This window comes from Citrus sinensis, chromosome 2 (assembly GCF_022201045.2).
Source record: "Citrus sinensis cultivar Valencia sweet orange chromosome 2, DVS_A1.0, whole genome shotgun sequence".
NCBI lineage: Eukaryota > Viridiplantae > Streptophyta > Magnoliopsida > Sapindales > Rutaceae > Citrus > Citrus sinensis.
Window position 1 is genome coordinate 26330353 of NC_068557.1, and position 24554 is coordinate 26354906.

General features: G+C 34.8%; 5 protein-coding genes across 11 annotated transcripts; 4 read left to right on the forward strand and 1 right to left on the reverse strand.

The window, feature by feature from the left end:
* The first annotated feature begins 397 nt into the window (after positions 1-397).
* On the forward strand, positions 398-2526 carry LOC102612618 (peptidyl-prolyl cis-trans isomerase FKBP13, chloroplastic). Its single transcript, XM_006468526.3, has 5 exons — positions 398-823; positions 1083-1175; positions 1872-1932; positions 2021-2089; positions 2182-2526. The coding sequence occupies exons 1-5, from the start codon at positions 449-451 to the stop codon at positions 2244-2246; spliced, it is 663 nt and encodes a 220-aa protein (XP_006468589.2). The 5' UTR covers positions 398-448; the 3' UTR covers positions 2247-2526.
* A 534-nt stretch (positions 2527-3060) lies between these two features.
* On the forward strand, positions 3061-4849 carry LOC102611829 (hypothetical protein). The gene is made up of 2 exons (XM_006468524.4): positions 3061-3367; positions 4508-4849. The coding sequence occupies exons 1-2, from the start codon at positions 3157-3159 to the stop codon at positions 4642-4644; spliced, it is 348 nt and encodes a 115-aa protein (XP_006468587.1). The 5' UTR covers positions 3061-3156; the 3' UTR covers positions 4645-4849.
* A 344-nt stretch (positions 4850-5193) lies between these two features.
* On the reverse strand, positions 5194-7929 carry LOC102612315 (receptor-like protein EIX1). Its single transcript, XM_006468525.4, has one exon. It carries the CDS (start codon positions 7927-7929, stop codon positions 5209-5211), a length of 2721 nt encoding a protein of 906 aa, XP_006468588.2. The 3' UTR covers positions 5194-5208.
* A 3560-nt stretch (positions 7930-11489) lies between these two features.
* Positions 11490-17121, forward strand: LOC102611540 (vacuolar-sorting receptor 6-like). 2 transcript variants are annotated; one of them, XM_052434783.1, is made up of 13 exons: positions 11490-12023; positions 12911-13603; positions 13683-13771; positions 13904-13973; positions 14519-14602; positions 14713-14789; positions 14895-14976; positions 15408-15490; positions 15631-15694; positions 15828-15956; positions 16397-16500; positions 16615-16732; positions 16835-17121. In XM_052434783.1, exons 1-12 carry the CDS (start codon positions 11696-11698, stop codon positions 16729-16731), a joined length of 1920 nt encoding a protein of 639 aa, XP_052290743.1. In that variant the 5' UTR covers positions 11490-11695; the 3' UTR covers position 16732; positions 16835-17121. The 2 variants fall into 2 exon arrangements, with proteins under 2 accessions (XP_052290743.1, XP_015382642.2); XM_015527156.3 differs by having other exon boundaries at positions 16842-17121.
* Positions 17122-18461: 1340 nt separating this feature from the next.
* On the forward strand, positions 18462-24113 carry LOC102610649 (protein PLASTID TRANSCRIPTIONALLY ACTIVE 14). Of its 6 annotated transcripts, none has more exons than XM_006468519.3 (13): positions 18463-18673; positions 18766-18909; positions 19091-19228; positions 19431-19556; positions 19785-19913; positions 20930-21019; positions 21126-21276; positions 21801-21910; positions 22709-22780; positions 22998-23103; positions 23210-23410; positions 23558-23600; positions 23703-24113. In XM_006468519.3, exons 1-13 carry the CDS (start codon positions 18617-18619, stop codon positions 23779-23781), a joined length of 1446 nt encoding a protein of 481 aa, XP_006468582.2. In that variant the 5' UTR covers positions 18463-18616; the 3' UTR covers positions 23782-24113. The 6 variants fall into 6 exon arrangements, with proteins under 6 accessions (XP_024951465.2, XP_006468585.2, XP_024951466.2 ...); XM_006468521.3 differs by having other exon boundaries at positions 18772-18909; XM_006468520.3 differs by having other exon boundaries at positions 18464-18673; positions 23213-23410.
* The last annotated feature ends 441 nt before the right edge of the window (positions 24114-24554 follow it).

The following is a 24554-nucleotide window of genomic DNA, read 5'->3' on the forward strand; positions in this document are numbered from 1 at the left end:
AAATAAAAATTATTAAATAAGAATTAAAAATATATTTATATATAATGGGGATTGGGATTGGGATTGGGGTTGGGGTGGGGTGGGGAGTGCAATACCAAATCTCACCCGGTTAACAATTTGGGAATTACTTTTTCCCTACTCCCCATCCCCTTCCTAAAAAATTATTAAAAATTTTCTCCATTTAAGGTGTGGCTCCATAGGACTCCAAAGCCGTGGAGAATTTTGTCATCCCTAAATTTCATACTGAGTTTAGGGCCTTTGGGCCAAAGCCGAGCTTTTAATTGTCGTAGGCTGAGTTAGGAGTGGCGTGGTGCTAGCCCAATTACATGTTTTGTTTTGGACTGGATATCTGTCACAATTGTTACAAGTGCAAGTGTTGCTATTCTTATTATTGTGGCAGTAACCCATCTATCCTGTTTTATAGCTTTCAAAATTCTGGTTGGTGGAGATGAGTTCACTGGCATTTTCAGTTGGAAATTGCTCTCTCACTAAACTCACCACACTCAAAACAAGAAGACTCAGTAGACACTTTAATAAAACAGAGGTATCAGCCATAAAATTCTCAAGCCAGCAGCAGAACAGTTGCCCTCCTCAAAAGCTGCATCACCTAAATGAGAACCCAACTCCATTTAGGAGAAGAGAAGCAATTGGCTTTGGCTTATGTTTTGGTCTTGTTGATGTTGTTCTGCAAACACAACCCAGTTCAGCAGCTGAAGCAGCAGCTCCAAGTCCATGTGAACTAACTGTTGCTCCTTCGGGCCTTGCTTTCTGTGATAAAGTAGTGGGGGTTGGCCCGGAGGCTGTCAAAGGACAACTGATTAAGGTAATCAATATCTCTTTTTATAACCTGTTTCTCTTATGTTCATCCAATTGAATAGTTGGAAAATTATATAATTTTGAAATAGAAGAGTTCTGCAAAGCAAAGAGAATCTCATTTTAGTTTGCAGTAACTTAAAGCTTAAATTCCAGGCTACTCTAGTTAGAATGTGTTCCTGCACCCTAAGTATTGAAGCTATAATATCAAGAAGTTAGCTGTTGCGTATCTAGTGGTATTTGATTTTTGTCAACGAAACTATGCACAGGCACACTATGTTGGAAAATTGGAGAACGGGAAGGTTTTTGATAGCAGCTACAACCGTGGAAAGCCTCTAATCTTCCGTCTTGGTGTGGGCGAGGTATGTAACCAATGTGCTAACAAGAGTAATAGAGTTAAGAGTTGGAGTTTGGAATTCGATAATAACCAGCTGTCTTTCGAAACTTGTTTTCCAATCTTCATCTGGTGGCTGTGGTTTTACAATGGTAGTAAAACCATAATTTGTCAGTTACTTCCCTATCCATGAGATTTAGCCAGTGACATCCCATCTACATGGATGTATGAAGGTCGGTGATCTATTTTGTTGGTTTTCAATAGGGTTTAAATTCCATCAGAAGCTTGACAATAGTGCTTGATAAAGAAATTTGGTTCTACCATTTGTAGTAATAAATGACAAGAAAACTCCTTCTGAAGGGTAGAGTGTGAGTGGGTCAGACAAAGGATTTAACTATTCACAGACTGCAATGTGATCTATATTTTATTTTTATTTTTTAACTCCTGTGTGTGCTTGGAATTTGTCACAAGTGGAAATCATATTTTTCATAATCAAGTTAGGCAACAAACTCAGGAAATATAAATGAAAGATAGGATAATGTTCTTTTTCAAAGTAGTTGGTTTCATTGGTAAGACCTCTTGATCTGGTACAAGAGGTTTGGGTTCGAATTCCGCTCACATCAGAGTGTAGGAGGGGTTTGGTTTATTGAAGTAATACATATTTCGGTTAAACATATTATCTCGACAACTAATAGGAAGTCTTATTTTTAATCAATTGGAATAGGTCATCAAAGGATGGGACGAGGGTATTCTAGGTGGTGATGGAATTCCTCCTATGCTTACAGGTATGACGTACTTGTCATTATGCACTTTAAAGTTTTACTGGAATTTGGCCATGAACGATGCTAATGTACTTTCTCCAACTTTCTTTAGGGGGAAAACGCATTTTAAAGATTCCTCCTGAACTTGCATATGGCATGAGAGGGGCTGGGTGCAGAGGAGGTAAGTTCTCATTTTGACTAAACTCGAGTTTTACACAACTGGATTTGCTTGAATATTGATCAAGATTGAGATATGTTTCATTTTATGCGCAGGTTCATGCATCATCCCTCCGGATTCAGTTCTCATGTTTGATGTGGAGTTTGTAGGCAAGGCATGAGATACGCCTGTGGTCTCTTATGAATGACCATTCGATTGTGTTCCAAGTAATGAGAGTGAAGTATCCATGGATCTTTTATTGCTCGGTTTGTCTTTGTATTCTATTAAATTTTACGGGAAATACGGCGTCAGTAATGTAATGTGATATATTTGCAGAAATGTAGTGAAAGAAGTCAGATCTGTACCAAAAACAATCTTAAATGTTTAAACTTAAGAGAAATGAGCCGATGAATGTATTCAAGAACTCCTGATCAGGAACAATGTCAGAAATATTCGTCATCGATTTGTTTGTGATTCTTTTGGTGTGCGCTTATACAAGTTGCTTACATGAGTGCGAAGAAACACCCACAAAAACTTTAAGATCATCTAAAATGCCGCACACAGTTATGATAGGCTTTTGGTATTACACAAATATAAAGAGAGATAGCGACCAGCAATCTGAGGATTATCACCAGCAGTTGCAGTTCACAAGAAAGTCTAGCAACCTGCCATCAAGGTGATAAAACAGCCCTTCAAGGATAAGATAAATAAAGTAGCAGAAATGTGAACAACTATAATTTGTAAATATTAAGTTTATTGAGACTTTAGGATTTTTCATTTATGAAATAAGCTTAGGGGGTAATTCTGACAGTTACAAAAATATCACTTCGAGTCTTTTGACAGAGTCAGAAAGGGAGTAGAGTGTAGAATTTCAATACACTTGGGATGTGTTGTTGTTTTTCAATAGATTAAGGGGCCAGATGAAATTAACCGTATTTTGTCCAACATATTTTAACCGAACAAACAATTTTGGAAATACCAAACCGACACCGTCTTATCAGTTCTATATTAAAAAACAAGAGGAAGTCCACTTGTCAAAACCCTCGGCGGAAACAGAAACCCTAACGCCACCGGAAGCTGAAGGAAAAAAAATGGCGAAGTCGATGAGATCGAAGAGAGAGAAGAGGCTGAGGGCTATAAGAAGAGAGATAGTGGAGCCTTTCTACGAGAAGAAAGATGAAGCTAAGTTTGCTGCCCAAGAAGCTGCCCTTGCTGCCCCTAAGCTGCCCGTCCGCTCTCCCAAAACAAACTCTATGGAGATAGCCACTCCCACTGCTACCTCAACAGCTGATAACAATATGGGTCAGTTATTAATCTCTTTTTCTTTTAATCCCTTTAATATCCTTTTCGAATTATTGCTTAATACTCGATGCCCACTTGATGGATTTCAATTTAATGCCTTATCTTTATCGAGTCTTAATTGGGTTTATAAGCTTAGCTCATTTGGTATTCATGCATATCATTCTTTTTAAGTATGCCAGTTTTGATGAGGTACCTAGATTTTACTGAGGTTAACAGGACGATATGAAAGTATCTGCCAATGGGATCGTACCAATGTTTCTGTTAACCTCTGGTTATTCTTATTTATACATACGGTTGTTTATTGTACGAGTAACTAACTTTTATGTCATCTTGGCAATTATGTCTATTACCTCGTGTTGCTCATGTCACTCCCATGTATGGTAGTGATCATTATCTGAGATGGCTAAATTGTCAAACTGCCAGTAATTATGAGGTTGGTGACTTTCTCTCTGTGTTCAAGTAATCTATTGCTGTTCTTTTGTTAAATGTCAATGTTTTACTCAGTGAGCAATCTTATTGTATCTAAGTAAATGTTTGGCAGGATTCAGTGTCTAATGTTTATGATGTGGGAAAGCATATTCCCCAGACCTTGTATAACCCATTACTAAAAGATTGCTCAAACCCTTTATCAAAGGATAAGGAATTTAGCTGTTTGCAGAATGTGTTTAAAATGTGAGTATAAAATAAAAAGGGAAAATAATATGATTGATGCAGAAGGTAATTAAAGTGTTTTAATCATATTAATTTAACAAAGTATGATTAAGAAAAATGTGATTAGTTTTCTTGGCAGGGAGTTAGTTTGCTCTCTGAGCTATTAGTGCTTAAAACTGGCACGTGAGGTCAGTTCAGTTTCACTTATGCGTCTCACTTTCTTCTTTCAAGATGCATTGATTAAATGTTGGTGCTTGTTTGTTGACATGCATAAAATTCAATTCAGTTTTAAGCAATTGACACTACTTCAATCATCTTGTGTATTTTTTAGCGTCTCATTGTTATGTTAGAAATAATTGTGTTATTATGAATGGTTTTTATCCAAATACTATTATACCAAATTGTATGATTCTGTACTTTTTTTCCCTAAACATAATGCCAGATAGTTTTCAAGTATGTACCATGGATTTTGATTTGGTTCTTCTACAGATGTGGAGATGGCTGATGGAACCCAAACCAAGGGCTCTTTGAAGCCTGTCGGAGGAATAGGGAAGAAGTCCCTAAAGAAGTTGAAGGTGGGAAAGAACAAGCGTCGCGGCAAAGGCAGGAAGAAGCCAAATTTTTAATTACAAATATAGATAGTGATACTGATATTTTTAATGTTTTGTATCATGCGGAAATTTTTATATATTTTTTTAATTTCTTACTGAGTGTCATTAACAGTTGGGAGATAATGAGAGTGTTGGGAGGATTTTTGACATGTAATTTTTTGGTGAGACTGAGGCTTGTAACTTATTGCATACGAAGTTGAATGTGCGTTTTTTTGAGCTATTATTGTGGCCTTGATGTTTCAGGAATTTGAGGTTAACACGTAAACTTGAAAGCATGGACTGAGCTTGTTGGGCAAGCATGCCCTTTGATAGCTTGATGCAGCTTAGAACATCAAAGGATTGGCTTCACATCAATGTAATATATATGAATTCCATAGCTATCTTCCCTTAGAAATGCGATTGAGCTCTATATTTGGTGCAGGGTTGAAATGAATTGACATGTGAAATTGGCAAAGTATATTCAAGGAGATGAAACAAAGGACCGTTTTATAGAAAAAGGATATATTACATTCTGTGTATTGTAGAACAAGTATTTCGGACCATCTCCGTCTTTATTGCCTTTGCAGTTTTAGCTAGAAGTTAGTGTAACGGACTGTGTTTCCCTGGGCATTTGGTAGGCAGAGGAGCTCCACAGAGCAATGGATTACCCTCATAAATGGAGGGGTCGTTGAAATTTGGCAGTGAAGGAATTTTTCCTGCCAAATTGTTGAAAGACAAGTTCAACTTACTCAAAGAGGCTAAAGATGACAAGCTTTGAGGAATTGCTCCCGAAAGTTGGTTATGAGATAAATTCAAAATGTGCAATGCTGAAAGATTTCCAATCTCATCAGGGATTTGTCCTGTTAGATTATTCCATGAAAGATCGATGCTGTTGACATCTGCAATAATGTTGCTATACTCTGGATTTCTTCCTTTCACTACCCTCCAGATCAGCTGTTGAAATACCTCACTGTTATTGCCATACACCAATGCAGACAGATTTCCGATGCACCTGGGAATGGCCCCTGAAAAATTGTTGTGTGAAAGGTCTATGATGTGAAGATTTTGGAGATTGCATAGACGCTGTGGGATGTCTCCACTGAGCAAGTTTGATCGAAGACGGAGCATAAAGAAAGAAGATAAATTTTCTGATATCCATAAGGGTAGACTTCCTGACAATTGGTTTCCTCCAAGATCAATGCTGGTCAATCCTGTGCAGTTTTGCAGGGAACATGGGATTCCGCCACTAAGATTATTATTGCTCAACAGCAATACACTGAGGGAACGTAGGGAACCAAATGAACTTGGGATGCTGCCAGTCAAAGAATTGTTTGATATATCAATACCCCAAAACATCTGTGAATGGTACCAACAGTTGGGGAATTCACCAGACAACTTATTGCTTCTAATGGAAAGAATTTGCAGGTCCTCCAAATTGCAAACGGATGAAGGGATTCTGCCACTAAGCTGATTCCAAGAAAGATACAGTCTCTGCAGTCTTGGCATCAGGCTACCAATGTTTTCAGGTAGAGGTCCTGAAAAACGGTTGTCCTGGAGAAACAGTTCATCTGCATTTGTAGACCAAAGTGGGAGAGTACCCTCAAAGTGATTGGAACTCAAATCAATGGATCGTAAATTCGGAGAATTCATCTGCCTTGGCAACTTCCCCTTGATTTGGTTATTCGACAGAATTAGATAAGTGATCTCAGAAGATAATTTTGAAAACCAGTCCCCTGGAATAGTGTCTGAGATTCCTACATTTCTAAGAATGACAGAGGTGAGCTCAGTTTGAACTTGAAGCCATACAGGAAAGGAAGGACCAACCTGGCAGTTTTCGATTTGGATAGATTTGAGCCTGAAAGGAGGAACCCAATTGTAAGAAACATTGAAAACAAATTTTTTTGTTGGTTCTGTTGTGAGACGGAAGCTTTCTAATCTTTTAAGGTTCATGAACTGAGATTCTTGTAAGATGCCTTCCCAGGAATTTTGGAGAAGGTTTGCTTCAACTAGCTCTGAGAGTTTTCCAAAACTTTCAGGAATTGTTCCATTCATCCCGTTGTAGGAGAGATCCAGTTTTCTCAATGATGACAAGTTTCCTATTGATGATGGAATTGAACCCCAGAAAGAATTGCCGGAGAGGCGAAGATATTGCAAATTCTTCAGGTTTCCTAATGATTTGGGCAGTTCTCCTTCCAGTGAGTTAGAACTTAGATCAAGATATTCTAGGTTGTTTGGCCTGCCAGAGAAACCATCAAAGAACTCATGAACCTCACCGTTTAAATTATTTGCAGAAAGATCTAGACTCTTCAACCTTCTGAGAATGCCAAAGAGTTTAGGGAGTTGACCTCCAAGGTCCAAATTATTAGATAAATCAAGGACTTCAAGCAGTTTCAAGTTTGCAAATTCATTAGGAATGTGACCAGTGAAAAAGTTCCATCTGAGATAGAGCTTTGTAAGGCTAGTAAGACTGAATAACCATGGAGGGATGGCAGAATTGAAAGAATTTTCTGACAAATCAAGGACTGAAATAGAGGTGAAGTTGATGAATGGCAATGAAAGCGGAATGCCTTGAAGCTGACAATAATGTAACCGTAACTCCACCAGGGAAGGAAGCATATTGACTGCTTGCAGCCAATCTGCTCCTACGTGGTCCAGTTTCACAAATCCCAGGTTAAGGAGTTTCAAAGAAGAAAGACCTGAGAGCCAGTTCAGGTTCTGTGCATGCAATGCCAAAGAACCGGAATTGCTGCTGAATGAATCTGCATAGAGATCAAGGTATTGCAAGCTCGACAAACTTCCAAGCTGGGGAGGAATCTCTCCAGAAAATGATGAAAAGGACAGATTGAGATACCTCAAGTTTTTGAGCTGACCAAAATACTCAGGAATCTCAGCACCTTCAAAATCATTCAAGCTCAAGTCCAAAGTATCCAAGTACTTCAAATGCAACAAAGAAGGATTGATCTTACCACCCAAACAAGACCCTTTATAAGCCGTGGAATCGCCTACTCCACCATTGATCAACTGATAGGGATTCCTGAGGTTGAGTTGTGTGACATGACCACTTTGGTTGTTGCAGTAAACACCATTCCATTTGCAGCAGTCTTGACCCACCCAAGAAGAGAGCCTTCCAGAAGGGTCAGTGAGACTCTCCTTGAAGGCAAGAAGCCCCTCTCTTTCGGCATCTAAGCACAAGACTTCGACATTAGCATCAGCTAAACAGTGTTTAATGGTACTACCTAGATATGAAGACAGAGAAAACAAAATGAGGAATGTGCAAATGCTTTTAAAATGATCTGAGCTGAAACCAGTACAAGCAGCCATAGGTTTTGACAAATTTTTGTTTATAGCTAAAGCTATTGCACACAAGCAAATTTATACAAGAAGCTTTTGAGTTTGGACTATAGAAGAAAATAATAATGGGAAATATAGTGTCGGCTCTCTTCATTTGCTAGGTGACATGCGCATTTGCAGAAGTGGTGTGAATTAACTTGTCAACTACGGATAATTTTGACATAGTATGAATTCACTAGCTGAAGGGATAATATATTTTAGAACAACATTGGCCTGATGCTTGGAAAACAACAAAGCTTGGAGAGGAGTGGCTGATTGAGTTTGGATTTTTATAAAATATTTAAAATGTACTATATACCTGTAAACACATGTTGAATCTTAACTTAATAGCTTAAATATATAATATGAACATGCCCTTCGTGCCATATTATGGGACCAAAATCTATTTAATATTACGCTGATTCCCAATAAATGTAGTTTTATTAGAATGGATTAAGATTTTCTTCTGATTTGAGCTTTTTTAAATTGTTAAAAATACTCGATCATATATCTTTTTAATACTAATATATGGATAAAATTTAATATTTTTTTTAAATACATTCATTAACCACCAATCATCAATCAAACTTTTGCCACATGATAGATATCCTAATCCCATCAGCACAACTTGGTCAAGCTGTGAAGTTAGCAATGAATCCCAAGCTCCTTAGGAAGATATGTATCTTAAGCCAACTATTGCAAGCATTACTAACATTTTACACTTGATCGAAAATGGGAAACAAACCTTTTACAATTCAAATAGAGGATATGGAATACTGCATTTTTTAACACAGTTTTTTTTTTTTTTTTTAAATCGTTGAATTGGTGAGTTTTTGGTAATTGTAATAAATATGATATGCATAATGTGATTAGCCTACTCTTGATACTGAATAGTAAATGCTAATCTGAACATATATGACATCAAACGATAATTTTGGGGGTCCATTAGGAGCCCAACAAAAGCCCATCAGTGTGTTCCATCTTCGGGCCTAAATTAATAAGCAAGGCCTTAACTCTTGAAACTCATTACTCAAAAGGTCTTTGAACAAACCCCTTGACCCCTCCTGCCCTTATTTTTATTTTTATTTTGTTTAGTAAAATAATTGCCGCTTAAGTCAACTTTAGCCGGTCATAAAAGAAAGGAAGTTTTTTACAGTTTCATTTACTTCTAGAGAATCATCGATCGAAGCAAATAAATATAATATATCTAAAGATTCTACTAGACCTAGATAAATTTAAATTTAATATATTTATTTCGACCTTGTTTTCTGTAAAATTACAGAAATGTTAAACACTGGGAATTCTAATGGAATTGATTATTCAATTCTATTCTCAAATTGGCAACGGAAATGTAATCAACTAGTCATCCAAATTTAATTCAATTTGGTCAATGAAATTACGAAGAAGTGTATGGTTGACCAGTGAAGGGTTCCATTTTGAATATAAAATAAATTAATTTATTTATTTAACAAGTTATGAGTGGTGATGAACATTTCCAAAATTTAATAAATTAATTGTTGCCTCAATTAATAAAGTATGATGGTTGCTTGTGGAATGTGGAAACATTCAACTTGCCTTATAAGATGGGTTATGCTTTAACCCAAATTTTCCAATTTTCAATGTCTATTTGTTATTAAAGATAGAATAAGGACTTGAGAGGCAGAGGGCCGCTCATCAGTCATTTTTTAACACACATGACATCTCACCTGTAAGAAAGCACTTTTTTATGATATGGTCATTGGATTTACGTAGGCCAAGACTTTACTAAATTGCCCATAATTATTCTTTGGCTCCCTTATCATTAATATATTTTAATTGCAAAAATAAGCTTAAAATTGCTTTAGAACCAAAATAATATGGTATATTAGCTTCAGCATATTACTAATATGGTTTTACAATCAAAATCTCTCTTCCAGACTCTAATATTTAATTTTGTGGGTTATTTGATAATACATTTTTAGAAAAGAAAATAAAACTCTAACAATTTTCGTTGGCAATACTATAAAATAGATAAATTTTTGTTTCTGAACTTACAAAATTAATAAAATGATGGCTTTGATTATTGGCAAAATTCTTGATAGTACCCAAAAGTATAAAAAGAAGAAGAAGAAGAAGAAAAGAAATCAAGTAGACCTTGAAAATTGAACTATGCAAATGCACCTGAAGTAGATAACAGATTAGCTAATCAGGCCAAACAAATTATAATAAATTGGTCGACTGCAAGCATGGTAGAACTTTAAGTTCAATAAAATAATTGTGATATTTATAATCCAATCTTGTAGGTCCAGTTGGGTTTATTTTTAGAGGTTCAAAAGTAATTTTTTAAAAATTAAAATTTAATTTTGAAGTTTGATAATTTTTAAAAAATTATTTTTGACAAAATCATCTTATCTTATACTAAATTTTTAAAAGTAGGAGATGAGTAATTTATTAAAATTTAATTTTAAATACTTAATAGAATTTCATATATATTCTCACATATATTATAAAAATCTAAAATTATTCTTATTCAATCAGGAAATAAAATTATTAAATTTAAATGGATTATTATTATTACTAATTATATGGAGATAACAAAATAAAAAGATAAAATTAATAAAATAAAAGTATTTATTTTAATTATCAATTATTAAATATACACGATAAAAAAAATTAAATATAAATATTTATAAATATATAAATATATAAATAAATTTCATAAAACATTATGTTCATTCCAATGATTTGCATTCTTATAGTAGTTTAAAAATAAAATTTATTAAATACCTACAATTATTTTTTAAATTCACAGCACTTTTAAAAAAAAAAATTTACCAAACGCTTTATTGATTTTTTTTTACAGTTGATTATATTTTCAGCACAATTGTTAAGTAATTATTTTAAAAGTTAGGGCAATATCGAAGTGAACCTTAATTAAATAATAAGTTTTAGACATATAGTTAAATAAGCTTTGGACATATGTTAAATCTTCAAGCCTACCATCAAAATAAAGAGAATAATTTATTCCCGTTTCAACTTTGTCTTAAAAATTTTACTGAGTTATGCAATTTATGAAATTTGTCGAAATCTATCATTTTTTTTTTCAGATTTCCGAAATTAATATTAGAAGTTTATATTGAAAATAAATAAATAAAATGTCGTAGCATATAAGTTGATGTCGTGCCAAAGAAGCTGGAAATGGTAGTTCCGCTGACTTTGTCCACCACCACCTTACTCCTCTCGCTTGACTTTTCTTTTACGTCATTCTTTTAATTATGCTTGAGACGTACAGGAAGGGATAGATTCGTTTAAGCCCCCAATATTTTTCAAATTGTCAAATGGACTCTTGGTATTGAAGAATGCGTACTTTAAGTCCTTAATATTATAAATTTTAGTGCACCATAGAATTTCCATAATGTAAAGCTACTAGAAGATCAATGAACCATGATTTAATTTAAGAACTATTTCTCAATAATGAGGTTTATTTTTTTGAAACTGAACAATAGAAGGACCTTAATAATATCTGACTTGGATAGAAAATTTAAGTTATAGCACTTCACTCCCTCTTAAAGTCTTAACAACAAAGCCAAGTTCCTTCCTTCTCCTCTCCACCTGTCGACCGTTGCAAATTTCTCTTCTACAAACCCGTCCCCGTTTTTCTCAGGAAACAATCAAACATATTTTAACACACCATGTTCACGAAATACTGAAACAGAAACAACCCACATAAGCGTCTGAAAGCCCCACCTCAGTTTTTCTTATTCTTAGCGACCACACGATGATGATGATGATGATCACATGCATGGCTTCTTCCCTGTCGAAGAAGCTCACGGCTCTGCTTCTCATACTCACAGTTGTTTTCAGCAGCTCCGTGAGTGCGAGGTTTGTGGTTGAGAAGAGTAGCATCCGTGTGTTGCATCCGCAGAGTCTACGTTCGAAGCATGACAGTGCAATTGGAAACTTTGGGATTCCTGATTATGGCGGTTTCATGGTTGGTTCTGTTATTTATCCTGATAAAGGAGCTTCTGGCTGTCAGCCTTTTGAGGGTGATAAGCCCTTCAAATCTAAGTTTCCAAGACCCACTGTGCTTCTTCTTGATAGAGGAGGTATTTTCACTGTTACTCTCTCTCTCTCTCTCTCTTAAAACATTTTCTAATTAATATTGTTTTCTTTTCTGTTTCTCAAGTCTTTGAATCTACAAAAAATGGGTTGCCACAGTATAATTCTTTTTTTTTGGGTTGACTTGAAATTTTTTTTCTAAGTTGACTTGTTTGTTGAGAGTTTAATTGATTACTCATTGAATTAACTTTTTTATGTAGTCATGTTTATTTTGATTCAGTTTCATGAACATTTAGTTATTTTGGTAAGGAGGTGTTTGATGGTTCATGAAAAAAGAATTGTTTAAGCGATTGCTTTCAGAAGATTGATCAGTTTTAGAATGGGTAGATGTCAGTTTGCTTTTGTTATTGAATAACAATGACAAGTTTTCTTTAACTGCAACAGATCTTTCTTATAGAATAAATAAAATTCTTGGTTTTGTTTCCGGATGTTTTTAATCACATTTTGAGGTGGGTGCTCTGGCTTTCCCCTGTTTTTCCACTTTAGTTTCTTTTAATATCCTCATAATCATGATAAAGACAACAGATGGGAAACAAATATTGGTCAGAAAGCCTATGCTCCTTCACTTTGTTGCACTATTTAAGTGTGATTTTGGAATGATTCTTTCATTGATTAAATCAGATACATATTTTATTCTTTCTTTTGAAGTTCCTGTATATGCCGTTTGGGGCACATAATTTGAATCTTCATTGAAAATCTCATTTTTCCTTTATAATGGATTTGTTTGATTTTATGAATCACGAGACACATAATCCTGGTTATTATTTTTCTTCCATGTTCTACAAGTAGTTCAATTTTTGTCCAATGAAAGTTTGTCTGAATTTCTATTTTGACGATTGTAAACAACTGAAGTAATGCAATATTGCACTCTTAGAGTGCTACTTTGCCTTGAAGGTATGGCATGGTCAACAGGCAGGAGCTGCGGCAGTTTTAGTTGCTGATAGTGTAGATGAGCCTCTAATCACTATGGATTCCCCTGAGGAAAGCACTGATGCAAATGGGTACGTAGAGAAAATTGGAATCCCATCAGCACTGATAGACCGTGCCTTTGGTCTGAGCTTAAAGGAAGCCTTGAAGAAAGGTGAAGAAGTTGTGATAAAACTGGACTGGACAGAGTCGATGCCCCATCCCGACCAGCGAGTTGAGTATGAGCTTTGGACAAACAGCAATGATGAGTGTGGAATTCGTTGTGATGAGCAGATGAACTTTGTGAAAAATTTCAAGGGCCATGCTCAAATCCTTGAAAGGGGTGGTTATACTTTGTTTACACCACACTACATAACATGGTATTGCCCTCGGGCTTTCATTCTTAGTAGCCAATGCAAGTCTCAGTGCATAAACAATGGGAGATACTGTGCACCTGATCCAGAACAGGATTTTGGAGAAGGGTATCAAGGGAAGGATGTGGTTTTTGAGAACTTGAGGCAGCTTTGTGTGCATAGAGTAGCGAACGAGAGCAACCGCTCTTGGGTTTGGTGGGATTATGTTACTGATTTTCATATCAGATGCTCCATGAAGGAGAAGAGATATAGCAAAGAATGTGCCGAGGAAGTCATGAAATCACTTGGTGGGTCACTGCTCTTATTGCTTTATCAGAAAATCCAGCTATTGTAGTATTTTTAATGATTATTATCTGATCAACACAGATCTTCCCATTGAAAAGATCAGAAAATGCATTGGCGATCCTGAAGCTGATGTAGAGAATGAAGTGCTGAAAACTGAGCAAGAATTCCAGGTGCTTATCTTTATATTTCCACCCTTAGCAACTACCAATGACCTTAGAAGATCTTAATTTTAACAAAAACTCCTCTACAGCTCCATATTTGACTCTTTTTTTTTTTTTTTCCGATTGATTGTCCAAATTTAGGTCGGTCGAGGGTCCCGTGGAGATGTTACCATCTTGCCAACCCTAGTAATCAATGATGTTCAGTATCGAGGTTTGCTATTCAATGAGCAGCTTGTCATGTTTTGACTTAGAAAATTTTACTTCCAGTTTCAATATTAAATGCTTTCTCTTAATTCAATATACGGTAACCATGCTTGAAGTCCCAGTCATATTTATTAACCAGCATAACCAGATGTAAAATATGATTTAGACTTCCAAAATCCATATTTTAATATTGGTCTGAACAAAGAGCACATTCTACTTGTTTTGCCCATCTATTTCTTAATACTATCTTTGCGACATTAGGTTCATTGGCACTCTTTTATTTTCCATCTTTGTTCAGTCTCAATTCTGGTAGCAATACACCAAGCATGATCTATCCAGTAACCCTCTTCCCCCCCCCCCCCCCCCCCCCCCCCTCTTTCTTTTCCCCCATCTTACGACCATCAAAATTAGTTATTTTATCAGCTCCTGGGCTGCGTTCTGTGGCTTGAATGTGTTTTCGAGCCTGCCTATGCAATCCTTTAATCATAAGTTTCATAATATTTACTATACCGGATGCTGACGCCCTTATCCCTTATTTTGCATTATGGATAGGAAAATTGGAGAGAACTGCCGTACTGAGGGCCATATGTGCTGGATTTAAGGAGGCTACTGAACCACAAATTTGTCTAACTGGAGGTTGTTATCCTTAACCAACTTTTTTGTTTGTACTGATAACCAGCTCATTTCATTTGGAAGTGCATTGATTTCCTTTCCTTTGTAATTTTTCCTTGATTTTATGTTGGCAGATCTTGAGACTAATGAATGCCTTGAAAGGAATGGCGGCTGTTGGCAAGACACACAAGCCAACATAACTGCTTGCAAGGTATACCATAGAAATTTTAGAAAATGCTCCTTGTAATTAATGCTTCGATGCTGGAATTGTGTTCAAGTGCAGAATCAATTTTAAACAAATCTGGAATTCATTTAGGATACATTTAGGGGAAGATTGTGTGAATGTCCGATTGTGAAAGGTGTCCAGTATAGAGGAGATGGGTACATATCCTGTCAAGGTACATATATATATATATTCCCTTCTTTCATCTTTTCCTATCTTTTACTTCCTATATTTTTTGTGAATGAGAATTTTACACAAGTATTTTTACACTTTATGCCCCATTTGCTGCATAATCATATCAGCTTTTTCACTGATGTACCATTCTGCATACGTTAGTTTTGTGAACTATCTCATCCAGCCTACCCAATTCTTTTTCATGAACAACATTATCTTCCACCACAGTTTTGTTTGGAGTTGATGTGTGACCCTATAGTTTTTAACCTTCTCTCAGTGAGATGACAATTTGTGTTCAACAGCAAGCTGCTGGATTGTTCATGTCCAAATCTGTTGCAGTTGTTTTCCGATTACAACTTTCTATTCCGTGAAATGCAGTATTGCGCCTATCAGCTTATACATTATTAATTACATTTACTCGTTAATTGTCAGCTTATGGACCTGCAAGGTGTTCAATAAACAACGGTGGGTGCTGGTCGGATACCAAAAATGGATTAACCTTCTCAGCTTGCTCAGTTCAGTGATGTTAACTTTACTTTCGTGATTTTTTTTTTTTTTAAGATTTCGTTATTCGGTTCACCAATCAAGTAAAGTTTTGTCGTGCGCACATAACATCTCTATTATGATATCGTTTATTTTTTCTTTTCTATTTTAGGAGTCCCAAATAACAGGCTGTCATTGTCCAAAAGGCTTTCGCGGAGATGGTCATAAATGTGAAGGTGCTAGTCTTGCCCAAAATGACTATTAAAGAACAGTTCACTTATATTCTTGCCATCTATAGCTGTGTGATCCTTAAAATTCTGGTACTTACAAATAACAATGTTCCGCTTTTGTTTGTCGGATGTGTATCAGATATCAACGAATGCAAGGAGCGTTCTGCTTGTCAGTGTGATGGTTGCTCCTGTCAGAATACTTGGGGAGGATTTGAGTGCAAGTGCAAAGGCAACCTTCTTTATATAAAGGAGCAGGATGCTTGTATAGGTAAGACCAGAAATTTAAATGATTATCCTCATTTCTTACGTGTGGGAAATTTTACGGAAAATTCGATGTGTTTCATGCATTGCCTTCTCTTGATTTAGTTTCAGAGTGAATGATATCATCGTGCTGCATTAAGTTTAGTTGTCTGATGTATGTGCTTCTTTGATAGATGCGGAGATCTCTTAACCCTAAAACAAACTCACTGATCTCGTCGTTGATGTATTGGGACAAAATAATTTTTGACAAGCGTAACTAATCCAATGGGATGAAACCAACTTGCTTTTATTTTTAACATATTCTAGTTCTTTTTCTTTCATGAAAGAGACCTATCCTTGATCATCATAGCATAAGTCTTAAGGCATTTAATTGTCAGTTTAAACCATTAAACGTTATTATCAATGATTATTGGTGAAACTTTTTATCCATGTGCATCCATTTTACAGAGAGAAATGGATCTCGATTTGGATGGTTCTTCACCTTCTTGGTCCTGGCAGTTGTGGTGGGTGCTGGTGTAGCTGGTTATGTATTCTACAAATACAGACTCCGGGTACGTCTAACTAAGTTTTATAGTTTTATTTACTGGTTTTATGTCCATTTTTCAATATTTTCATCCCAAATATGCAGCTAAATGCTTAATATACATTCTTCCTTTCATTTTCAGTCTTACATGGACTCGGAGATCATGGCTATCATGTCACAATACATGCCTCTTGACAACAACCACAATAATGAAGTTCCAAATGAAGCACAGCCTTTACGACATGGTTCATCAGTGTAAGGTAATCAAATTTTTGCCGCAATGAGCAATCTGCCTTGTTTTATGCTAAGACATTGGTCATAATAACTTGATTTATACTAAAACATCGTCACCATTTGTTGAGGCAAAAGCTGAAGCAACTCGTGCGATAAAAGGCTTCCTCAAGAGGACTAGATTACACTTATGCTGGCAGTGAACGTTTTGAATCCATATAATAACAGGTCCTATACAAAACAACCAGAGAGGCCACATTTGCAGGAACTCGCGAGTTTTATGTACACAGAGTACTATTATTCCTCATAGTCACAGGATTATTTTGCTTTTTTCCACTTTGTACATAAAAGGGGTTGAGTAATTTGTATACTTTCGTAAGAAAAAATAAATGCACCAACTCAATACGTTGTGTTGTCACCACGTAAGATAATTTAATTTTTGATGGAATGAAAAACATAAAGTTAACATAGCCCCCGCGCGCGCGCGTCTATATATATTGAGGGAAAAAATTAATTATTTTTCTCCACAGCAGCAAGTGTAATGTAGCTTTGGCTTGGACCAGATTGCAAAATCAAAGACTAAGCAAACAAAATTACGATGCTCCCAGCCTTTTGAAAAGAATTCATTTTTGACCCAGCCTAAAATAAATAGCAATTATATTTTATTTGTAACAAGTGTTACTAACATCTTATAGTAGGAATGATAAAATTTTCTACAGGTTTGGAGTCCTATTAGGCTTTACTTTAAATGGGGTGAATTTGAATAATTTTTTGAGTGGGGTTTAATTTTGTACTCTCCACGCCACGCCACGCCACGCCACCCCAATTCTCATTATATATGATTTTTCTTTTTTAATTTTTGTTCAATAATTTTATTTTATCAATTACAATGTTAGTTAATAAATTTTCTTTTTATTTTTACCTAATATAAATATGATATAACAAAAAGAAAACACTACATTATAGTTCTTATTTAATCCTATAACATTGTTACGTTTTCTTTTTTTCTCTCAAGATGCTGTTCTTTTCAAATATTTTTTAGTTTTGATATTATTTTAAGATATTGTTTCAGCCTTTTGGAAAAAAATTTAAAAAATTTAAATATTTTATAATATGATAATAATTTTATTTAAGTTTTTAATTTTTGATTTACTGAAACTATTTACCCATATCTATTATAAAATAAATAAATAAGGAATGAAGTGGGAATGAGAAAATAATTTTTTACATGGGGATTCTTCATCACCGCCCCACTAAATTTATTAAAAAATAGAATGGGGAATGAAGGAGAAATTTTTAATAAAGTGGAAAATTTAGCCCATTATCTCTGTTTTTCACACCCACCCCACCCCATTGCCAACCCTACTGTCAATTCTTCATATCAAAATTTGCACAACAATAATTTGTATTCTAGTATTTGTTAAATATAATGGTCAAATTCTTTGGTAAATATTTTTATTCAATAAAAAAATCCAAAATAAAGAATGTCAATGTTTTGACTTTCACCTAAAAAAAATTCGCCAAATTTCATTTTATTTTCAAAAAATTTAGAATGATAGATAAACGTTAATATTTTACGCAAAATAAAAGGAGAAAAAATTATTTACTTTTATTAGTGGGCTACAGATTTTATGATAAATTTATAAATTTTATATTCTATTTACAATATTTATGACTAGTTACAGTATTATTCAGTATTCAGTGATTCATTAAAAAAGGATACTAAAAATTTAAATTCTTTCATTATTAATTTGTAATTCGTTGTTTTTAAGAGGCAAAGCAGACGACAGTTGAGTGGCAAAGCGGATAACGTTGTCAAAATTTGTAAAACCTCTTCACTCCAAAACCTTCAGTATGAGTACAAGTTGAGCTTGTAATTGTGAAGTTTGAATTCTTTCTTTGCTACCTCTCAAATGGCCATTTCTGTTCCTCTTCATCAGCTCACTTATTCTTTCTTCTCCAATCCTCAGGTCCGTTCTATTTTCTTTTTCTGTTTTTGTATGTCTTCTTTCTCTAATTTTAGCTAATATAGTATTGACTTTCTTTCTTTTTAATGCAAAAGGGACAGTGGAAATGGTGCGCAAAACCCAGTTACTCATTCAGCAATAACAGTCAAAACAATATCAGAGCCATCAAAGCTTCTGTTGAGACTCCTCCATTTCCTCTCTTTCAGAATCCCAAACTGGAGGAAACACCAGCCGACGGGGTAATAATTTTTAGAGCTTTTAATGGGCATGTTAAGAATGCTACTTCATTTGAGCTCAGCATAAGCTTTAATAATTCAAAAGTCAAGCTGGAGATAAGTTTGCCTTTGTTTCTTTTCATTTTCCTTTTAAATGGAATGGAGTTGTTGACTGTGATGTTTGCATTTCTTCATTTGTATATAGTTGGAGCCAGCAGACCCTGATTTCTACAAGATAGGTTATGTCCGGAGTATGAGAGCATACGGGGTTGCATTTAAGGAAGGTCCTGATGGATTTGGAGTTTTTGCTTCCAAAGATATTGAACCATGCCGTCGTGCTCGGGTGAGCTCAGTTGATTATTTCTTATTGGAGGACCATATGATTGATGGCATAATAGCTATGCTTTTGCAGTATCCATTGTAGTACTTCGGATTGGCTGTGGTTTTGGTGTTTCCTGTTGTTTGCATGACCTTAATTGACCTCTAATTTTGATTCCTATATATATATTTACTTACAGTGTGGGGGTTCTGTTCTTACTGTGCAGTTAGTCATGCAAATACCTCTAGAGTTGATGCTAACCATAAGACAGAAACTCCCATGGATGTTCTTCCCTGATATAGTGCCATTAGGCCATCCAATATTTGATATAATTAACTCTACCGACCCTGAGGTAACTTAGTTTCTTCTAAATATCAGAGATTAGCTCTTGATCTTATTTTCAATTATTGAATCTTCACCATTGCATTGGCATATCTTTTTTTTTTTTTTTTTTTTTAATTTCTCTCTTTTTGTGTATTCCATTACTATATATTCTGTTGATAATGGAATCTTAAGAGCTGAGTTCAATATCTTTTTTTATATCCGAATGTGTAATTATGATAGATTTCTCTATTGGCAGACAGATTGGGACCTTAGATTGGCATGCCTTCTTTTATATGCATTTGATCAGGACGATACTTTTTGGCAATTATATGGTGACTTCTTACCTAGTGCAGATGAGTGCACTAGCTTGCTTCTTGCGACAGAGGTGCGTGATCCACAGAATGGGAAACCACATATGCATATAGATTGTGACTTGTGTTCTTCCAGTGATATTACTGATTATTTCATGCAATTAACTCTAAAGTTTGTAATCTAGACATATATGGGACATTCCTTGTATTATATACTGACATTTTCGTAATGCATATGCGCTTATGTCTTCCGCTTAGAGTCCTACCTTGATCAAGGATGAGGGAAATGCCTTGGGATGAACCTCAAGGCTCATGTGTCAAATATTTATGTGCACATAACTTGTCTTCTAATGTCTCAGGCCCATGAAGATAATGATCTCATATAAGATTCTACTAGCCAGCTGTTGATTGAAAGGTTCTTAATGTTTAGTATCTCCATCTCTCACAAGACATCCAAATGTTAGCCGACTGATTTCTCCATTTTTATTTTTATTTTATTAAAAAAAATGAAAGTATGAGTCTTGAGGATTTAACATAATGAAAACATTTATTTGTTTGCCTTATGACATTTCATTAATTCATTATGCTTTCTTTGCTAAATTGCAGGAGAGGAAAAAATGACTGAATGACTACATATACAAACATATTAACTTTTTGAAATTAGTTCTTTAACTTTGACATGCTTATGGGCAGATTATATGTTTGAAATAAATAATCTATCTTCAAGTTGAATGAGATCATTGTAAATTCTTAAGGTGGTTTTGGGGTTAGTGGACATCTCGTTCACCTTTTGTAGATCTTGTTTTGTATATACAATCTACTTAACTTTTTTCTCCAAAAGAAGAAGAACAAGAAGTTGAATGAGATCATCGGCTGTGGAAAACCCAAGCCTTACCACTTAAAGTTATTTTCTGTGTCATTCTAACATTAATGTTATTTATTTCTTATCTGAACTTGCTTTCATTCTAAGTGTCTGTTAGATAATCCTTTGTCACTAATCAACTTGTTATCTTTACAACTCTTTTCTCTACAGCTCTGTGAAGCAAAATTAACATTTTTCCTCTTCCTCATTGTTCTATGTGTCTTGTAGGAGGACCTTATGGAGCTGCAGGACCCAAATCTTGCTTCAACTATGAGAGAACAACAAAAAAGAGCCCGAGAATTCTGGGAAAAAAACTGGGTACCAAGAAATTAGATGTTGCACAGTATAAAATGTTCTTATTATCTCACAACTTTTATCTACCCTTTAATTGATGGAGCTGCTTGTCTTTTTTAATGTCGCTCAGCACTCAGGTGTTCCCCTCAAGATAAAGCGTCTTGCTCATGATCCTGAAAGATTTATTTGGGCAGTAAGTATTGCCCAGTCACGGTGCATTAACATGCAAGTGAGGATTGGTGCTTTGGTACAAGATGCAAACATGCTAATCCCTTATGCTGGTAAACATTTGTTGTCACATTCTTCTACTTATATTAGTTGATAGCTTGTCATCATATTTATGATATAATGTAGAGGAATGCATACAGGATTGCTGTATATCATCTGATGTTTAACTTCATTAAAAAAATTCTCACTTGTATGTTGTACTTGACAGGAAGTATTCTATGTAAGCTTTAATTAACAAGAAGAACATGAAGTTTTTCATTCATAAATGTTAATGGCAAGTAGATTGAAAACAATTGCATAGATGTTATGTGATGACACCTTCTCTTTTTTTATTTTTATCTGTTAATCTTTGGTTGTTCTCTCTTTTCTAGATTCCAACCATTGCCATGTTCTTTATATGTCTATCCTATATTTGTTCTCAATTTATTCACCATTTTGTTTACTTATTAGTTGTCTTGGATGTAATGTTATTTCATTCCTATTCATCTGCTTTTCATTAGCCACATTTGCTTAATTGTAGTTGCTTTGGCTATTTATTAATGTGTTCCTGTTTTGTAACTTCAATCTTATTTCGCAGACATGCTAAACCATTCGTTTCAGCCAAATTGCTTTTTCCATTGGCGTTTTAAGGATCGCATGCTTGAGGTGATGGTAAATGCTGGACAACACGTTAGAAGGGGAGAAGAGGTAATATATTCTAGAGTTTGATGTTTACATATGCCTTAAATTAGTTTGAATATATATATCTATATGTTGAAATGTGCACAGAGCACTGATGGCAGAGACAAAACTGAGTGAAACATTGTTTGTCGAGCAAGTGTTTAGTGGATGTAGAAATGATTTAAGATATTTAGCAATATGCTAAATTATGATATATTCTGATGCATGATGGCCAAAACCAGTTTATTTCAGTGAACTTTTTCAGTTATAGTCGAAACAGAATAGCAATAGAAATTGGAGCACTGCAGTTATAAAACCCCATGTCAACCATTATAGGACCAATATGTTGCTTTCTAACTGAAAACCAAACTGCATGTACATTTTTCCAACTACAGCAAACACTAATCTGTTCATATCATCAAGGGATCTGCCTTATGTTGAAAATTGGTAGTCATTTAAGCTATGTCCTGTGAACAATTCTTTCTTCATGACTTCAAAATAAGTCTTTTAGTGACACCATTGCATATGAGAAGCCTAGAGGATTGGCTTCCAGCATTCACAAGCTTTCTAAGTTCTATGATGAGTGTTATTGCCCCCATTGTAGGCCTAAATCACTTGAGTACTATCAGTAAAGTAGTTGCAAAAGCTTCCACAGTTCCTGGGTCTATACTGCATCCCACGAAATTAATGTTGACTATTTAGAGTTTGTCCCATTCTGATTCTCTTATCTTATTTTATTACTCTTTTTCTTGTTCTCAAATAACCCTTTTTACATAAATTGACATATTGCATTAGTTCCTCATTGATCTTGTAAAATTTTTACAGATGACTGTCAATTATATGCATGGGCAGATGAACGACATGCTTATGCAAAGATATGGTTTTTCGTCACCAGTGGTAATTTTCTCTCAATTTGCTCATCAGTAACGGATTCCTGTTTTAGATTATGTGGTTCTGGTTGCACTAAGAGAGTAATGTATTGTTTATTCTCTCAAAAGACTCTTCTAAAAGTATTTGATCTTGGTTACTTTTAGTGCTTTTTAAATTTGATATCTTAAATGATCACTTCTCTTCAATATTAACACACACGTATGTCTCGCTTGTTAAACTGCAGAATCCTTGGAATGTAATTCAGTTTTCTGGCGATGCCCGCATACATTTGGATTCTTTCTTGTCAGTTTTCAATATATCCGGTCTTCCTGAAGAATATTACCATAATAGTACGTGTTCTGCATAGTTCTTTGATTTCCTTTTCACAAAAAGCTGTATATTACTATCTAGCAATTCGATTCTAGCATCACTGTAAGATCTGCATAAAATTGATAGTAGGTAAAATATCGAGTGACGAAGAAAGTTTCATCGATGGAGCAGTCATAGCAGCAGCAAGAACACTGCCCACTTGGTCAGACGGGGATGTGCCCCTGGTTCCAAGCATAGAAAGAAAAGCTGTGAAGGAATTACAGGAAGAATGCCGACAGATGCTAGCAGAGTTCCCTACCACTTCTAAACAAGATCAGAAAATGCTGGGTAAAGTTGCTATTCATATTTTACTCCTTCCTAGACTTTAACCGCTTGATACTCTTATTATAAGCATATTTACTTTTGTTCCAATAGAAATATAATTGTTATTCAGTGCTTATGTTTATTTTTTTTCATCTTTTTACCAACTCACAGATTCTATGAAAGAACCTAGGAGGACCCTTGAAGCCGCAATCAAGTATGTAGTTTAGTCCTTTTGAGAACTTTTTTGCTTCTAGTTGAACTGCAAATCAAAAGCAATTTTTAGTGATTCGTTTCTTGAAAATCTGAAATAATGCAGGTATAGATTGCACCGGAAATTATTCATCGATAAGGTTATCAAGGCATTGGACATTTATCAAGATCGGATACTGTTTTAACCATGATGATCTTGAGTTTGCAGGATCTGAAACAGTTTTGTTACATAGCTAATGTAATAAAACGATCATTGTGTTAAGCTATTTCCTGTTTGTGAAGACCTCGGTTGTAATTTAGTTGACAGAATTAGTTTTCTCTTTTTTTTTTTTAATCTCTTTTATGTGTCTGTCTCTTTCTCCTAATTTTTTTTTGTTAGTCATATAAATTATAAGAATAATGCTCGGCACACAATTTGTATCTATGTAATAACTGACCCGACATTGGATATTCAATGCTGAACAAGATAATAGCTGTTGGCTAAATTGCTTACTACAAATAGTTTTTGAGAGGGCTATTTTTATAGTTATTTTTTGATTTTTTTTTTTTAAATTCAGCTAACATTTAAGGCTATTTGTGTTTTGCAATTTGTAAACAAATATGGAGATAAGAAATTTGTATAGGTTTGGTACAAAATTTATTATCATAACGATTACAAATGGATGAGACTTTTTTTTGTTATATATTCATTTTCACACCAATGCATTTAATGTTTAACAATATCAAGCAATTTTTTTTTTAACAAACTCTGATGGCATGAATATGAAAGGACAATTAACAATTTTACTATTTATTATATATTTTTAATAATAATAATAATAATAATAATAATAATAATAATAATAATAATAATAATAATAAATGTTTAATTAAAATATCTATTTGCAAAATTTCAACTAAGAGCTGCTCTTCCGCGCTAAACTCTTTTGCATCGGATGACCGAAAGCGAGCTAATCAG

Coding starts and splice junctions, on each gene's coding strand:
- LOC102612315 (XM_006468525.4), bottom strand. CDS start 7,929: ATGGCTGCTTGTACTGGTTTCAGCTCAGATCATTTTAAAAGCATTTGC.
- LOC102612618 (XM_006468526.3), top strand. CDS start 449: ATGAGTTCACTGGCATTTTCAGTTGGAAATTGCTCTCTCACTAAACTC. Junction 824..1,082: donor TCAAAGGACAACTGATTAAG/GTAATCAATATC, acceptor AACTATGCACAG/GCACACTATGTTGGAAAATT. Junction 2,090..2,181: donor AGGGGCTGGGTGCAGAGGAG/GTAAGTTCTCAT, acceptor TTTTATGCGCAG/GTTCATGCATCATCCCTCCG.
- LOC102610649 (XM_006468519.3), top strand. CDS start 18,617: ATGGCCATTTCTGTTCCTCTTCATCAGCTCACTTATTCTTTCTTCTCC. Junction 19,229..19,430: donor AACCATGCCGTCGTGCTCGG/GTGAGCTCAGTT, acceptor CTTACTGTGCAG/TTAGTCATGCAAATACCTCT. Junction 21,020..21,125: donor AATTCTGGGAAAAAAACTGG/GTACCAAGAAAT, acceptor AATGTCGCTCAG/CACTCAGGTGTTCCCCTCAA.
- LOC102611540 (XM_052434783.1), top strand. CDS start 11,696: ATGATGATGATGATGATCACATGCATGGCTTCTTCCCTGTCGAAGAAG. Junction 13,772..13,903: donor AAACTGAGCAAGAATTCCAG/GTGCTTATCTTT, acceptor GTCCAAATTTAG/GTCGGTCGAGGGTCCCGTGG. Junction 15,491..15,630: donor TAACCTTCTCAGCTTGCTCA/GTTCAGTGATGT, acceptor TTTCTATTTTAG/GAGTCCCAAATAACAGGCTG.
- LOC102611829 (XM_006468524.4), top strand. CDS start 3,157: ATGGCGAAGTCGATGAGATCGAAGAGAGAGAAGAGGCTGAGGGCTATA. Junction 3,368..4,507: donor AACAGCTGATAACAATATGG/GTCAGTTATTAA, acceptor GTTCTTCTACAG/ATGTGGAGATGGCTGATGGA.